Here is a 15813-nt window from a genome sequence, read left to right as displayed (position 1 = left end):
CACGCCGACAAGGACACAGAACAGGGTCAAGGTCAGGGGCCCTGGCTCCACACAGACCCGGATCAAGACACCTTGCTGCCTCTTGCTAGCTGTGTGGTCTCCCTGCACCTCAATTTCCTCCTCTGCAAACATCCAAAGATAACTGTCCATACCTCCTGGGCTTGCTGTGGAGACGGACAGAAATCCTCCCCGCAGCGGGCAGCACGGTACCGGGTGCAGGTCGGCCCTCAGAGGGGGTCAGCTGGTGCTCTTGCAGGCCCACAGACCCCGGCAGGGGTGTTTGCGCACGTGTAGGGCCTCGCAGGTGCCTGACGTCAGCAGACGTGAGCGTAGAGACCAGGAGACATGCGCACCTGCGCACACGGAGCTAGAGGGAACGTGCAGACGTGTCAAGGGGGCTCACCCACCCCAACGCAAGTACGCCGATTGGTGGCCATGGACAATGGCCAGCCCGCTGGTGTGGGCGCCCAATGTGCAGAGAGCACAGGAGCGGGGCCCGGGTGGGGTCTGCGGGCTCGCGAGGTGCCCTGGGGGGTCAACCCTGCCTCCCAGCGCCGGCAGCCCCCCCCCCCCCCGCCACGGCGAGCTTTGCGGGCTCTGGGAGAGGACTGAGCTCCGGCCCGCCCCGCCCGCCCTACCCAGGTGCACATCCAGAACGCCACGCTCGCAGGAGGGGTGGCCGTGGGGACGGCCGCTGAAATGATGCTCATGCCTTATGGCTCCCTCATCGTTGGCTTCATCTGCGGCATTGTCTCCACCCTGGGTTTTGTGTACCTGACGGTGAGGACCCCAGGCCAGGGGCTGAGGGCTGGAGAATCTTGGGCTCTCTGTGTTCCTGACAGGAGGGGGGGTCCCTAGGGAAGGGCCTGGGGGCTGGAGGATAATGGGTTTCCGTGTATTTGGGGCCTCCAGAATCCTGGCCTGCCCACACCCCTGCCACTGCGCAGGGTCTGAGTAACAGCCGTCTCCCCTGTCCAGCCGTTTCTGGAGGCCCGGCTGCGGATCCAGGACACATGCGGCATTCACAACCTGCATGGCATTCCCGGCATCATCGGCGCCATCGTGGGGGCCGTGACGGCGTCCTGTGCCACCAGTGATGTGTATGGAGTAAACGGGTAGGTGTGGAGGAGGGGCAGGGGAGCCTGAGCTCCCTCGTTCCTTCTCTCCATTCCTTCTTCCTGCTGTTCCTCTGGGGTCCAACATACTGTCTGTATTCCTAGCCTACCCCAATCTGAACCACCATCCATAGGCCTCTCTCCCCAACCTCTGTCCTTCCTCAAAAGCCTTAGGGACCGTCTGATCTGTCCAGTGCACACGGGAAGGCTCAGAGCCTTGGTGCCTGCTCACATTTGTGGGGCGACAGCAAGTGCTTTCTTGGCCTCTCTGCGGAGCCCTGACCTGCCCCTGATCTCCACCCCAGGTTAGCCGTTGCCTTTGGCTTTGACGGTTTCAAGACTAACTGGAACGCAAGCATGCAGGGCAAGTTTCAGGCTGCTGGTCTCTTTGTGTCCCTGGCCATGGCCCTGGTGGGCGGCATCATCGTGGGTGAGTGGAAGTGGCTGGGCCAGAGAAGTTGGGGCCGCTGTGGATGGGGGACCCAAGAGCATGTACCAGAGGTCAGCCCAGAGCCCCCAGGAATCCCATGCTCTTGTGGCTGTGGGACTGGGGTGTGGGGGGGGGGAATGCTTCCCAGCTAAGGAGAAGGGCTGGGTAGACTGAGAAGAAGTGGTTCCTGACCTTGTGTGACCCCCAACTTTCTTTAGGGATTATTTTGAAGTTGCCATTCTGGGGGCAACCCGCTGACGAGAACTGCTTTGAGGATTCGGTCTACTGGGAGGTGAGTTCCAGGGCCTTGTTCCCCTGCACAAAGGGAGTTGCGTCCCTTCTCCACAGACCCTGCCCACATCAGCCGAGCTGGGGCCCCCGAGGGACCGGAAGCTGAGGGTTGGGGACAGAGCCTGCACCACCCTGCTCCTCCATCCAGAGGCTGTGTGTCTCTTGGGGGCCGAAGGCTTTATTCTAGAGCAGTACTTCCCAAAGTGTGGTCCCCTGTGCTCCCCAGCACCAGCAGCACCTGGGAACGTGTTAGGAATACAAGTTCTTGAGTCCCACCCAGATCTCCTGAATCCAAAATTCAGGGGTGGGCCCCAGCACTGTGTTTCAACAAGCCCTCCACGTGATTCTGATGAAAACTACACCCGCCTCTGAGAACCACAGCCCTTCCACGTGCATTGAAATCACCTGGGGAGCCTTAAAGACACTCGGAGCCCAGGCCTCAGCTCTAGAGGCTTGGAGTTCATCGGTCTGGGGTTAGGACCTGGACGTTATGAGTTTTTTGGGTTTTTTTTTTTTTTTTTTAAAGCTTCCCCAGGTAAATCCAAATGTAGCCCAGATTAAGAACCACACTGTGGTGTTCAGCTTCAGACTCCATAAGAACCACCGGAGACCTTGTAAAAATGCAGCTTCCCAGGTGCCAGCCCAGAACTGTAATTGAGTAGGGCCTCCTCTTGGGAACAAGTTCCCAGCTGATTCTGGTCCAGAAAACTGAGCGACATTCCATTGCTTTCAGCATCCAGAGAGTATGGGTACAGAAACCCAACTTGAGAAACATTGTTCTAGAAGCTGAAAGTAGTAGGATGTCACAAAACTCTGTTTCTTTAAAAACATGCCACAATTTGGGCTCTCTGTGACTTCAGGCAGGGCTCCCTCCCGACGAATCCTTGTTGCAGGTGTTTACCTGCATTAGATGGAGGGGGATGACAGCCACCTGCATTTCCCCTCATGACAGGGGGCAGGACCTAACCTGTGTCTGTGGTCCCTGAGACACGGGTCTGCTCATCACCGCCTTTCATTTGGCTCTGTATTTTTAAAACCACACCAGAAAGTTTTCTGGGTAATTTTCACTGATGTCCGCTATAAGCCAATCTCATATACATAACTAATAACGCTTTTGAATTCATTCTCTTTAAACTATCTTTTTATTATAAAATGAATAGAAGCCCATTAAGAGAAATCTGGAAATAGAGAAAATTAGAAAGAAATCCCATCACCCTAATTCAAGCGCTGCTAATAGTTTGGGTATATGTCCCTCCAGTGTTTTTTTTTTTTTTTTTAATCCGCCCAGATTTTTCTTAGCGAAGATCATATGCCCAATTTGGGATTCTGCTCTCTCTCTCTCTCTCTCTCTCTCTCTCTATCGTAAAAATTATTCTGTGTTATTACATTCTTAATAAACTTTCTTTTTTTAGCAGCATTATTTCATTCCATATTTAAAGTCAGAACTTAAACTATTTTAGACACCACAATTAGAAATCACATGGATTTACCGCTAATGAAATACACTAAAAAAACTTACCAATTCCCATACAAAGAAGTTCACTCTTGGTTCTGTTTTGATCTTTATAATTTATTCTAAGTTCACACCTTCTATCTGCTGAATACCCTTCAGCAATGCTCGGTTTTGAAATCTAATTCTGTGTCAGTGGAAGTGAGCCACCATCAGGCCATCCCCTCAGCCCCAGGCCTCTGGGTGGTTTACCTGGGAGATGAGGTGGCTTTCCAGAGGACGGGGTGAGACAGATGCTCCCCTGGACCTCAGTTGAGGCCGTCTTTAAGATCAAATCTAAGCCTTGAAGCCAAGGCAAGACTGATCCCCCCCTAACACCCCCACTCCAGCTACCCATCCATTTCCGGCCTCCCCTACATCTCACCCCACCTCACTTTGGGACCTTCCTGCTGTTCAGGGAGCTTGCCATGCGGCCTCTCCCTGGCACACTACTCATCTTTCAAAAGTGGGTTCATTCAGCACAACCGGAATCCCACCCCTCCAGGCAGGTTATCAGCCTCTCGTGTGCATTTACAGCTCTTTTTTTTTTTAAGATTTTATTTATTTTTTTTTAGAGAGCGAGCGAGAGAAACAGCATGAGAGGGGAGAGGGTCAGAGGGAGAAGCAGGCTCCCCGCTGAGCTGGGAGCCCGATGTGGGGCTCGATCCCAGGACCCTGGGATCATGACCTGAGCCAAAGGCAGACGCTTAACCATCTGAGCCACCCAGGCGCCCTACAGCTCATATTGTCACTGTGCCCGTCACCTGAACGCTCTCCCGTTGCTCTAAGTGGGGCAAGGACCCCGTCTCGTCGTTGCAGTGCCCCAGCACCCTGGACAGTGGCTAACCTGCTGTAGAGGGCATGATACCGGTGTGGACTGCCCTGCTTCTCTGCATGCGCTCTGCACAGTGATCACGAGGTGGCGCCCGCCACACAGCATACGCTGCTCCAGACTTGTCCAGGCTGTTGTAGTTCTACCAGGGACACCCATCCGCCTGGCCTGGGACAAGGCCCTTTGAGCTGTCCTCCTCTCTCTGCAGATGCCTGAGGAGCCAAAGAGCACGGTCTTGCACCCTGAGGACTCTACCCTCAAGCCCTCAGAACCTTAAACTCCCAGGGCAGGTGAGAAGCAGGTGAGCACGGGCAGGTTCTCCCAGTGGGGGCCCAGCTCTGGGAATTGGATGCCACCAGCAAAGGGGCAAAAAGAAAGCATCAAGAAATGAGGATGTGAGCTTCCACACCTCCTGCCTGGATTGGAGTGGGCACGCGGGGGTTGGCGGCCTCAGAGTCACACTCCTTGCAAGCCGGGACAGGCACAGGAGTATGGAAGGCGCTCTGAACTAGAAGGAATGTATAGAAGGTGACCTGGCTACACACTTGGCTTTGCTGCTTACTGGTTGTGATTTTGAGGATCTCCTCACCCACAGACGGAGCCTCAATTTCCTCATCTATAAAAGTGGAAATGACAGGTCTGGCTCTATTCAGTGGATCAGCTCAGGCTTGTTCTTCCTTCCTTCTCTCTGTCTCCTTTCTTCTTCCCATCAGCTCACCTTTCCTTGCTCCTCTGTGGAATGCACCAAGCCCCGCCTTTTGCATCTCACCCTCCAGAGAGCTCGACACGACAGGTGCAACTACTTCCCTCTTTCTAACAGATGAGAAAATTAAGGCTCAGAGAAGTTCAGACTCTTCGAGGCTACACAGTGCAAGTGGAGGGCATGGGATCCTTGCAGGTCATTACCTTTACACTCAGTAGGGCTGTTTGATCCCCTTGGAGGACAGAGCTTGGAAAGAGCTGTGTCTGGGGCAAAAGGCTGAGTGATGTGGCAGGAGAGGATGCTGGGGTTGCAGGATAGAGAAGAGCGAGGCTGGGACCCCTTGCCTCTGATGCCCACCCTGTCCGGAAAAGGTAAATGTGCCCAAGGGGCTATAGCAGGACCCCACAGTGGCCCGCTGCTCTTGGCTCTCTCCCTGCAGGCTCCACAGACTGTCCCGGCGCTCCCAAAGGAGCGGTGCTGACCAAGCTGGGAACACAAGAGCAAGGCGAGCAGCACCCCACCTACTGGCCTGGCCCAGGGTGCCTCTCTTTCCTTCCCCTTCATCCCAGGGGGCCTGCCTGAGAATAGAGGAGGAAGAGCTATAGACAAAGTGGGCATCCAAGCCAGGCTCTGGCTGCAGGAGGCCTGCCTCCAGGGCTCTTGGTGGCCACATCCTGGGAAAAGCAGGCAGGAGTGGGGCTGGGAGCTGGCAGTGGACCCGAGCCCTCCTAGGAGACAACGCAGCTGCCAGCCACCAACTGCTGGGCTCCTCCACTCCCTGCCTGCCCCTCGGCCAGCACCTCCCTTGCTCCCTGCGTCCCCCAGACCACTCTGTGCCGTGCAGATGGTGGCCTCCGTGAATAAACGTTCTTGGTGTTCTTTGTAGAATGGGTGTGAATGCTCCAACAGGGCCAATCTGAGCGAGAAAAGGACTTGAGAGGCCTGGCCTCCTGCCCCAGTCCTGATCTCCCACACCAACGCACAAGGCAAGGGAAATCATCCCAGGTTGAAGAGGAAGAATTTGGGGTGATGAAGGCTGCCCCAGTTTGGGTCCCCCTCCCAGGCTCAGCTTCTGGGCTGGGGCCTCTCTCCAAGGCCCTTCCTGACTTCACATCAACCATCCCAGAAACACACCCATGATGAAAACTGCCATGTTTACCATGCCCTTCATGTGACCCTGCTCCCGTTCGAGGGCACTCAGGCAGGGTGGGAGAATAGGGGGGAAGGCTCCTTCGGGCCAGTCCCCCGACCCCAACCCTTCCCTCCCTCCACAGTGGGAGAAGTTTTCAGCAGTTTAGCTCTCCCCACTTCCTGCGGCCAGCCACCACCCTGGGCAGATTAACACTTCCTACCCTTAGGGGGCTCACAGTCTAGCTGGGGTCCACCCTGAACTTTGACAGCCGCCGGATGCCCAGGGGGCTTCCCAGAGCAGGTCACTAGAGCAGGGTTTTGGAGGCTGAATAGGAGTTTACCAGAAGGATGGCACAGGCAGAGACCCAGAGATAGGAATCAACATGGCGAGGTTTGGTATGGCTAAAAGAGACGCGAGGCGAAAGTGTGCCAGCTGGCGAAGAAGCAGCAGAATCCAGATCCTTTGTGGAGCAAAGACTCCAGGGAAGAAGGGGTGAGGGGAGAGGGAGGAGAAGGTCTCTCCTGCCTCCAAATCCGCCCTCCCCGCCCCCCCTCACAATTCACACATACATACACACTCAGGCCTTCATTCTCCGTGCCGGGAGGGGGTGGGGGGGAAGGAGGGGAGGAGGGAGATGAAATGCAACCTATTCATGTTCCCCCCGATGTAACACCCCTCATTTTCCATGCTGGGTAAAGACAAAAACCCTTTACAACCTGTTTCTGGAACTTGTCAGCAGCTGCCAAGAGGAGCATGTTAATTAAACGTCGGCAAAGATGGAAGCTGGAGGCCCCGGCTCTAATTGGACAGTTTGCTTCACCGGATTGAAAAACATTGTGACAAAGGAGGAGGTGCGCGGCGGCGCGGCAGGGGTGCGGCGTGGCGAGGAGGGGAGCGGCGGCTTTGATTTCCGTGGAGCCCAGCCCCAGCCGCCCGCCCCCGGCCCGGCGGCCCCGCCCAGCGGCACGCCCACGAGGGCCGGGGAGGGGCCTGTGCGCGGGGACGGGGGCGCGGGCGCGCCGGGGGAGACCCTCCCAGAGCCGGCCCGAGGAGCCCGCCCGCGGTCCGCTCGCGGGGCCAGACCCCGCGCAGCACTGGCCTCTGAGGGGCGGGGGCGGGACCCCTCCTCCCCCCCCACCCCATTACCCGACCTGGGTCCTGGGGGCTGTGCGGGGAGGGCACCGAGGGCAGAGGTCGGTCGGGCGCCTCAGGACACTGTCGAGGCTGCCCTGGGGGCCCGTGCCCGGGGCCCTATGCAGGGAGCGACCTAGGTCTAGACCTTGTTGCCCAGATTCGCTCTGCGGCTCGTCTGGTGATCAGGGATCAGATCTAAAAATTGTTGGCGCCTGCGAGGCCTTGTCCTGAACAGCAGGGCCCCCCCTCCCCCCGCCCCGGCACTGCAGAGCCTCACGTTTCCAGCAGGGCTGCAGGGGTGCACAGAGACTGTTCCCCCACCTGTGTTTGCACCCCGGGTTTCCTCCTGGCCTTGGCTCACCCGTGATGCATTGATGGCAGTTGTGTGTCCGGCGCTCTACTGAGTGCCTGAAGCCCCTCTGCTCTTGAACCTCTCAGCCACCCTGACAGAAAGCTTGTATCAGACCCATCTCACAGGTGGGGAGACTGCGGCCCAGAGGCGATAAGTAACCCTTCCGAGGTCACAGGGTTATTAAAGATGGTGCTAGGGTGAGACTGGGGCCCGGGTCCCTGTGATTCCAACGTCTCAAACTGGGCTCCAGGTTCTCTGCTCTCTGGCCCAGCCACATGAAGGGCTTCCGGACAGTCTGAGAAGACAGTGAGGTTCCTAAGTGGAGAAAACACTTCTCAGGGCCTCCAGGCTGCGGGCCGTGAAGTATGGGGGTGTAGCAGGCTGGGGGGGGTCACCCACGAGGGCCCTAGGCAAGTTCCCTACCGGCTCAGGCCCAACTTGCTCCTCCTGGGGGCCGCGTGGTCAGCTAGCCCCATCTTCTGTCCCCTTCTGCCTTGGCCCCAGATTTACCCCCCACCCCACCCTCATCTTAAGCTGCTGCCCGGGGGTGGGGGGACTCCATTTGGGGTGGGAGGCCAGGCTGGGGCCTGCAAGAACAAGTATGGGAAAAGGAGCCATTGTGGCTGAGCCTCGGGGATTAAGAGCTACAAAGTGGCTGTGGAGGGCTGAGTTCCCAGGGGGGGTAGTCTGAGCAGCCTGGGCCTGAGTTGGCTGCCCGCTGGGCCTAATCCCCTGGGAGCTGCAGCCTGAGGAGCCCCAGAAATATAGCTGCTGTGGAGAGAGGGTCGCCCTTGATGGGGTCACGCAGCCTGGAACTGGATGCTGGGAGTGGCCTCTCTAACGAAGGATGGGTGATGGGGTGTCCACATGTGCCCCTCGCCTGGGCAGGGTATCTGTGTGGGACCTTAAAGATAGGTGACCCAGTGTGTTAGGGGCAGCGTGTGTCTGAAGTTTAGCGGGTACCTTGAGGGGACTGGGGCCTAAGGGCAGCCATTGGGGCCACTGAAGGTCCCTGACTGAAGAAGTGAGGCATGGACAAAGAGAAGCAGAGCCCTCACCAGCAGGCCCAAGTGGGTGCTAAGTGTGTGTGTGTGTGTGTGTGTGTGTGTGTGTGTGTGCACCATCGAGCGGGGTGCTTGAGAAAGGCCCTTCAGAGGCGGCTGGAGGGGCTCTGCAAATTGTAATCAGATTAAGGGGGCCAATCACTTAGGGCTCTTGAAAAGGCCACACGGTTTCTAATCAGCCCTGAGCGCCGGGCCCACAAAGCCAGGGAGGAGCTCGGCGGGAGCCACCCGCTGGGGGGCCTCCGGGGTGGGGGCCGCTTTCTTCCCTCTCTGTCTCTCATAATTATGTCAATTTGCTAGCCAAATTGTTTGCTCGAGTGGACCAGGGGCTTGTGCCCCATTCATGTGGTAATGTGGGAACCCGCAGGCCTCCTGGCTGGGAAAATAGGAGGTACCAACCCTTCTCCAAGGAGCAGGCTGGCCTGGGGGTGTGAGGCACCCAGGCCTTGGGAACACCTCTGCCACCAGTGTAGGGCTTTTTTCATGAATTCTAGAAACTTCCAGCTTGAGTTGTGCTCTAGGGTGTCCTTTTGAGTCTATCAAAATGAAGGATGGGGAAGGAGGCAGGGACCCCAGAGGGGACAGAAGAGGTGGGCTCCAGTTTCCATTAGGATGAAGGTGGGCAGTTGTCTGTTCCGGTGCATAGTCCCTTGTGGGCCAGGCTGAGTCTTGAGCAGTTAGAGAGCTGCATGGGACCCAAGAGGTGTCAGCGACGCGGTCCTGAAGGAGAGTCGCAGCATGCACAGACGGAGATGTGTGGAAACTCAGAAAGTTCTCACCAGTTCACTGAGCCTCTATGAAGGCGCCAGCCACTGTGCACCTACTTTGCACACAGCGGCTCATTGAACCAGGGAGGTAGGCCCTGGGCTTCCCATTTCACAGACAAAGAAACTGAGGCTCAGAGGAGCTAAGTGACTTGCCCAAAGCCACACAGCTAATAGGTGAGGAACAGAGATTTGAACCCAGCTCTATCTGATCCCTCTACCCCTTCTTGTCTCTCCGCCACCACGGGAGTTCAGTTCTTCCTTTAAGCAGCAAACAGGAGCCAACAGTCCACATGGTTCTGTAGGAGGCATGGAGGATGCAGAAGACTAAGATGACCCAGGGAGGGCATGGTCATGGGACCCTTAGCCCTGGCACACTGTAGTGTGTGCTCCAGTCGCTCTCAGCTGGGAGCTGTGGGCACACTGAAGGGTCAGGCAGGGGATGTGTTGCTTAGGAGCTGTCATGATGTTGGGAACATTCCCTGTTCGGAGCCTGCACCAGCTGCATTCCCCTGCCCTCTGGGCTCCCCTCACCTCCCGAGACTCTCCCATTTCCCCTGGGTATGGCACTCCGGCCCCAGTTCCTCTGATTATGGGGCCCTGTCCACTCTGGCTGCTCCCTGCTGGACCCACCTGGCTTGTCAGTGTCCCTCCGAATGTAAGGAGCCCCCTCTCCATCTGGGCTTGCGGGGCTGTTGCCCGACCCCCACACACACCCCGACTCTTCCATCCAGGGCTGTTAGGATCTGCCCTGTAGGAAGCTGGCAGGGGGATGGGGTGCAGGGTGGCACTGGCAGGGAGAGAGACCTGGGGGAGGGTCTGCAGCCACAGCTCAGCACCTCTCGCCGCCCAAGACAGAGAAAAGGCCAGGGTCCACGTTTATCACTCTATGGGATGATGGCCAGAAATTCTCCCCAGAGCAAATATACTTCAATGGGCAGTTACCATTTGACCTCCATCAGGCCAGGTGCTGGGAGGCCCCCAACGCCATAACCACGGACTCCACAGGGAGGCAAGCCCGAGACCACTGACACAGTAGCTGGTCAGGATAGGAAGGACGAAAGACTAATAACAGCAAATACAAGGCTTCTCCTGTGTGCCAGCCTCAGTTCTAGGCTCTCGGCACCTAGGAATTCATTCCAGTGTCCCTGCTCTCTAGAACCTTCCTGAATGCCATTTCACCATGGGCATACCTCCCACAGAGCACGCATCACAGGGCATACTCATCACGTGCCTAGGTGTTACCAATAGGATACAGTGTTTCACAAGGACAGACCATTCCTTTCTGTCTTCCCCAGGGCATAATGGAGGGCTTGGCACAGAGCGGGGGTTGGGTAGAGTCTTATCTTTGTGGGGTTAGTCAATTCTCAGGGTAAACATCCAGTATTGGCAGTTACCCCTGGTGTGCCTTTCACAATTGCCCCGCAAGCCCATACGCATGGTTTGGCATACACAACTCTAAACAGTCCCATACCTATGTAAATGGATGTACTAATACGTACTATAGGAGAAAGAGTACATATTCAAATGTATTTTTATGGTTTTTTTTAATTAAAAACATTGAGCGTTTATGCACATGATTAAAAGCACACGAGAGAAACATCACTGTAAATGCTTGATAGAAGAAGGTATCAATCACTGAACAAACCCAGGGACGAGTCCGGCCCATCTGCTTGTCTTTCCCCTCAAACCGTCTCTCCTGTCCCTGAGATTTCCGTACTTGTGTCACTGAATGCCAACCCCAAGCCCCCCAGGTCGGATGTCTCAAAGGTCGTAGTTACGTAGTTACTAGTTACGAGCGGCACTCCAGTGCCCGAGGCCTCTTCTAGCCTCTCTGGTCAGCTGCTCCCACCGATTGAATGACAGGTCACCTAGCTGACCCTTCGACACACCAGGAACCAGCCCTGGAAGGTGGATGATGCGCACGCTCACGCACCTACACACTGGGTGCTTGTAAAAAAGCTGCTTCAAGGGGCGCCTGGGTGGCTCAGTTGGTTAACCGACTGCCTTCGGCTCAGGTCATGATCCTGGAGTCCCTGGATCGAGTCCCGCATCGGGCTCCCTGCTCGGCGAGGAGCCTGCTTCTCCCTCTAACCCTCCCCCCTCTCATGTACTCTCTCTCTCTCATTCTCACTCTCTCAAATAAATAAATAAATCTTTAAAAAAAAGAAAAAAAGCTGCTTCACGAAGGACCTGGCCCTCCCATGTGTTCCTGAGAGATGCTGCCGCGAGGTCCAGCAGGCAGACCTGGCACGAATGCCAATCCCTTCGGCCAAGGGGAGAGGAAGAGGATGGAACCCCTTGTGAATTTTGCTTGGACGACTCAGACCTGTCCCCCAGAGTGTCCTCGGGGAGGCTGCTGGGAAAAACTTAACTTTTCCCTTGATCCCTCCTGTATCATCATAGCAAACATTTTTCCTTTATCATCTTAAAAGCTAATAACTCTTTCAAAAAGAAAATTTTTAAGAATTTGGAAATTTGGGGGGCACCTGGGGGGCTCAGTTGGTTAAGCGTCTGCCTTGGGCTCAGGTCATGATCCCAGGGTCCTGGGTTGGGGGAGCCTGCTTCTCCCTCTCCCTCTCCCTGCCGCTCTCCCTGCTTGTGCGCTCTCTCTGTCAAATAAATAAATAAAATCTTAAAAAAAAAAAAAGAATTTGGAAACTTGGGTCTCATCGTGGGTCTTTGAAGGGTGAATGAAGCTCCCCATCTGGAAGGCCTCCTTGGGGTCTCAGGGAGAATCATCTTCCTGCCTTTCAGGGCCCCCAGCGGGCCAGTTCTGGAAGTCTGCCTCGGACCCAGCACAGAGGTAGAACTGGCTCCCCGTGAGCTTCAGAGCGAAGAGTAAATCAGCTCGGACAGAGGGCATGATGCTCTCCGCTCAGAGCCTCCGAGAACTGCCCAGATGGCCCTGCTAAGGGAGGCGGGGGACTGGGTCTGCGGAGCCTGAGGGAGCCTGGAGTGAGCGCCCGTCACCTCCCTCCTTCCCTCCCTTTCTTGCCTCCTCTCCCGGGGCACCTGCATGGCTCAGTTGGTTCAGCACCCCCTCTTCTTTCCGTCTCTGTCTGGCTCTCTCTACCTGTGTGGGTCTTGCTCTCCTTTCCCTCTCCATCTCCCTTCTTCTGTCTCCACCCCCATCCACAGCCTCTCCTCCACCTCTCCCTTTGATTTCCCCTCTTCTTCCCTCCTTCTCTATCTGCCTGATTCCCCCTCTTGCCTTCCCATCTTCTCTATTTTCCTCTCCTCTCTCTCTGGCTCTCTCATACTCTGTCTCCCTCCCCACTCACCCCCTCTGGAGGATGCTCTGTGGGATCATGCCAAGCCCAGAGGGAAGGTCAGGGCACCCTGTGGGGACCAGTACAGACTGCCATTAACCTGTCATTTCTGCCTCCAGCCAGGAAAACAGTGGGGCCCGGGGGCAGCGAGGGGACGGCCATCACTGGAGCTGGGCATCTCAGCCTGAGGCTGACAGCTGAGAGTAGAAGCCACCCAGTCAGAGGGCTGCAGACGTGCTCCAGGGCACCAAGGACAGCCGCGGTGGGTTTCCGGACACTAGTCCGGCGTCGCCACCCGCTCTTGACTTCTGGGCAAGGGGGAACCTCCGCACAGGGAGAATCTGGGCTGGTGGCCACAATCAAGCCTCCCTTGCCTGCAGCCCTGGGAATGGAGGTTAGGGATCTCGGTGAGGCCAAAAGCAAAGGTCTCAAACCCAGCAGCCCACTGGCCACCCCTCCCCACCCTCCCAGGGGCTTTAAAATAGGAATCTGTATTTTTAAAGTGGCAAATTTCGTATTTAAAATTTATTATTACTTAAAAATTATTTGAGTCCTCTCTCGAGGACCTGGCAACGCTGGGCTACGGCTGAGCAGCAGTAGCCCTGGCGGCCTGTTCCGAGCTCCCCTGTCCTGCTGGCCCCTCCTCCTTGAACCTGCAATGCCTCCTTGCCGTCACCTGCCCCATCTCTGTAAGCTCACAAGTATGTGGCCTCTGACAGCAGAGAGATGCTCTGGGCAGGAGTAGAGGCCCAAGTGCTACCACTAACTTAACTTGTGACGTTGGCCAAGGGGTGCCTGCTCTCTGGGCCTCAGCTTTTCCATCTGTGAAATGGGAGGTTGGAGGAGCCCAGCAGTAAGACTTGCCTTTAGGAGCATCTGGCGAAAGATATGGACCCTCTGCCTAGAGAAAAGGACCTGTGCATAGATTTGCCTGTGATTGGAGACGGTCACGTGCCCCTCCCCCTGGGGGCCAAGGATCCCAGGCTGAGAACCTCTGCTGAGCACCAGTGTCCTCTCCCCCTCGGCCTTAGCCAGCTGAGTCCAGGCCGACCCACACTCTCAGACCTGACTGGCCGGGCTACCCCTTCTCTGGGTGAGCCAGGACGCTCCCCGTCCCCAGCCAGGCTGGCACCTGCCCATCGATATGCCGGAAGGGTCCCGGCTGGCGCTGGATTAGCATAACGCACTCCGGGAGGTAAAGGCCCACCAGGCGGCCTCTGTGTGCAGCACCCGCCTTTGTCCTGGCCTCAGGACGGGGTAGGACGGCCCAGGCAGCTCGTACACTTTTGACTGCCAGATGAAAGGGGGCGACATAAAGGGGCTGCCTGGGCTGAGGATGGGGTTGCTTTGTGCCCCTCCAGACGGAGTTACAGATGGCTGTGAAACGTCAGTTAGAGCTGAATAAAGACATTTGCTCAGTCCAGACGCGCCTCCTTTCAGCTGGGGAGGTGTTTCCAGGCTGGGCCCGGGATGCCTTTGGCAACCTCATTTGGCGATTGTGACTCTGTAAGCAGCCCTGGCATTCAGCACGCCCAGGGAGGAGGGGAACAGGCTGGGCTGGCCTGACCCAGCTCTGAGAGGTGTCCTGGAATGTGGCCTCGGGGTGGGGACAGAATGGAGCAGCTCACCTCCCTTCCCTGCTCCTCCAGGCCAGGCCTAGGCCCCGGGGATGGGGGCAGGCCCAGAGCCACACATCCCCCTGTATCAGCCAGGCCCCCTTCCCAGGCCTTTGTGGGTACCAAGGTGGTCCAGTGCCCCTGGCCTCTAGTGATTAGGGTTAGGCTTCGCTGGTCCTTCCTCCTGATGGGTTACGATGCTGTGTTGTTGAGGGGACAGCATGAAGAGAGCCTGGGGTTCAAGTCCCAGGGCCACCAGAGATGCTGAGCCCATTCCCTGATATCGCTGAGCTACTGGGCCAACCCGGGAATCACCACGTTCAGCCCTCTCACCTGAATAAGCCTGCATTTGTTGAAGCTCTGTCTTGCCCATCAGGCTGTTAGTTCCTCGCAGCCAAAAACAATCCGACCCGACTCGGCAGGACAGCCCGGGGCTCATATTCCTGGCTGTGCACTTTCAGAGTGACAAAGGGCTTGTGCTACTCAGAGCCACCTTGAGGGGAGGCCGCCCAGCCGTGGTGGGGTATGAGGACCTGGGACAGAGCATTGATGTGGGGCACAGTGAGCCGGGCTGCCCCTTCCCAGAGGGTGGTGGCCCCTGAGCTGCCCTTGCCCCAGGAGACCTCATCCCCAGGGGGTTTCAGGCAGCAAAGGTATTTCCCGAGGAGGACCCCCAGGCTCCCTGGGACCCCAGCAGGACCAGGCAACTGACCCTTTAGCCACATGTGTCCTGCCCTGAACAAAAGCCAGTGAGCCACCTCTTACAGGGGTCAAGAGCAGAAACAGCCCTGATAATGACCCTTCTGCTTGCTGAGCACCCCTGTTGTGCACTTGCCCCCAGACTACACCTGAAAAAGCCTCTCACAGCTGAGAGGTGGCCCCCCTGAAAGGTGCGGGGCAGAGCACGGTGGCTGGGCCAGCCTGCTCCTTGTCATCCTCGCTCTGCCACTTACCAGCTGTCGGACCTTAGCAAGCCCAGCTGACTCCCCAGTGCCTGACCTTACAGACCTGCCAGTGTTAATGACACATCCTAGTGTGTCCCAGGGCTGGGATTTGAATCCAGTGTGGTCTGACTTCTGACACGTGCTTGCTACTTCTCACGGGCCCCCTTCCCCGCTTAGGTGCAGGCCCTTGGGAGGTGACTGTCCAGGATGGATGAGCCCAGTTCCCTTGTATCTTCCAGCTCCCTCTCTCCTACGTCCCCACTCAGCACTCCTCAGTCTCTCATTCCCGACAGTGGCCGAAACATCCATGACTTGCGGACCGGCCCAGGCCAGGCCTGTGTGTGTGTGTTTGCATGTGCATATTAGCTCCGGATGCATGTGGCCTGGAGCAGGGGCCTCGAACCACGCCGATACTCCGAAAAGGCAAGACAAAGGTGGCCCCACGGTGATGCCTAGATTGTGGGGATGAGTCCCAATGTGGAACCGGTGAAATAAGAGGCCAAGGAAGCTGGAGTATCCCTCAGGAAGGACCGGCAGCTGCAGATCTGCACTGCATTCACCCCTGGACACCCCTGCAGGCAGGCTTGAAGTGGGACCCATCCTCGGAGCATGTGAATCCCTGGGGGCAGGCGTGCGTCCCTGAGAGACCTGTGACCAACAGACGGGGTGGCTGAC

The 15813-nt window shown here is 57.0% G+C and overlaps 1 protein-coding gene and 1 long non-coding RNA gene across 3 annotated transcripts in view; one reads left to right on the top strand and one right to left on the bottom strand.

Moving 5' to 3' along the window:
- RHCG (Rh family C glycoprotein) overlaps window positions 1-5748 on the top strand; it is a 22447-nt gene extending 16699 nt beyond the window's left edge. Inside the window, exons 6-11 of one of the 2 annotated variants that reach the window (XM_021680665.2) lie at window positions 643-780; window positions 979-1115; window positions 1421-1545; window positions 1764-1837; window positions 4366-4458; window positions 5300-5748. In XM_021680665.2, the coding sequence (XP_021536340.1) occupies window positions 643-780; window positions 979-1115; window positions 1421-1545; window positions 1764-1837; window positions 4366-4434 (543 nt within the window). In that variant the 3' untranslated portion in view covers window positions 4435-4458; window positions 5300-5748. The remainder of the gene's footprint in view (window positions 1-642; window positions 781-978; window positions 1116-1420; window positions 1546-1763; window positions 1838-4365; window positions 4459-5299) is intronic. The other variant, XM_021680666.2, reaches the window with a different exon arrangement.
- The window catches only part of LOC110572381, a 12906-nt gene extending 6051 nt beyond the window's left edge, over window positions 1-6855 (bottom strand). Inside the window, exons 1-2 of the long non-coding RNA XR_002479855.1 lie at window positions 6709-6855; window positions 153-367 (exon numbers count right to left, since the gene is read on the bottom strand). This is a non-coding gene — a long non-coding RNA (uncharacterized LOC110572381). The remainder of the gene's footprint in view (window positions 1-152; window positions 368-6708) is intronic.
- Between the last annotated feature and the right edge of the window lie 8958 nt (window positions 6856-15813).

The sequence above is a fragment of the Neomonachus schauinslandi genome, chromosome 9, assembly GCF_002201575.2.
Source record: "Neomonachus schauinslandi chromosome 9, ASM220157v2, whole genome shotgun sequence".
NCBI lineage: Eukaryota > Metazoa > Chordata > Mammalia > Carnivora > Phocidae > Neomonachus > Neomonachus schauinslandi.
This window is presented reverse-complemented; position numbering and strand designations above follow the sequence as displayed.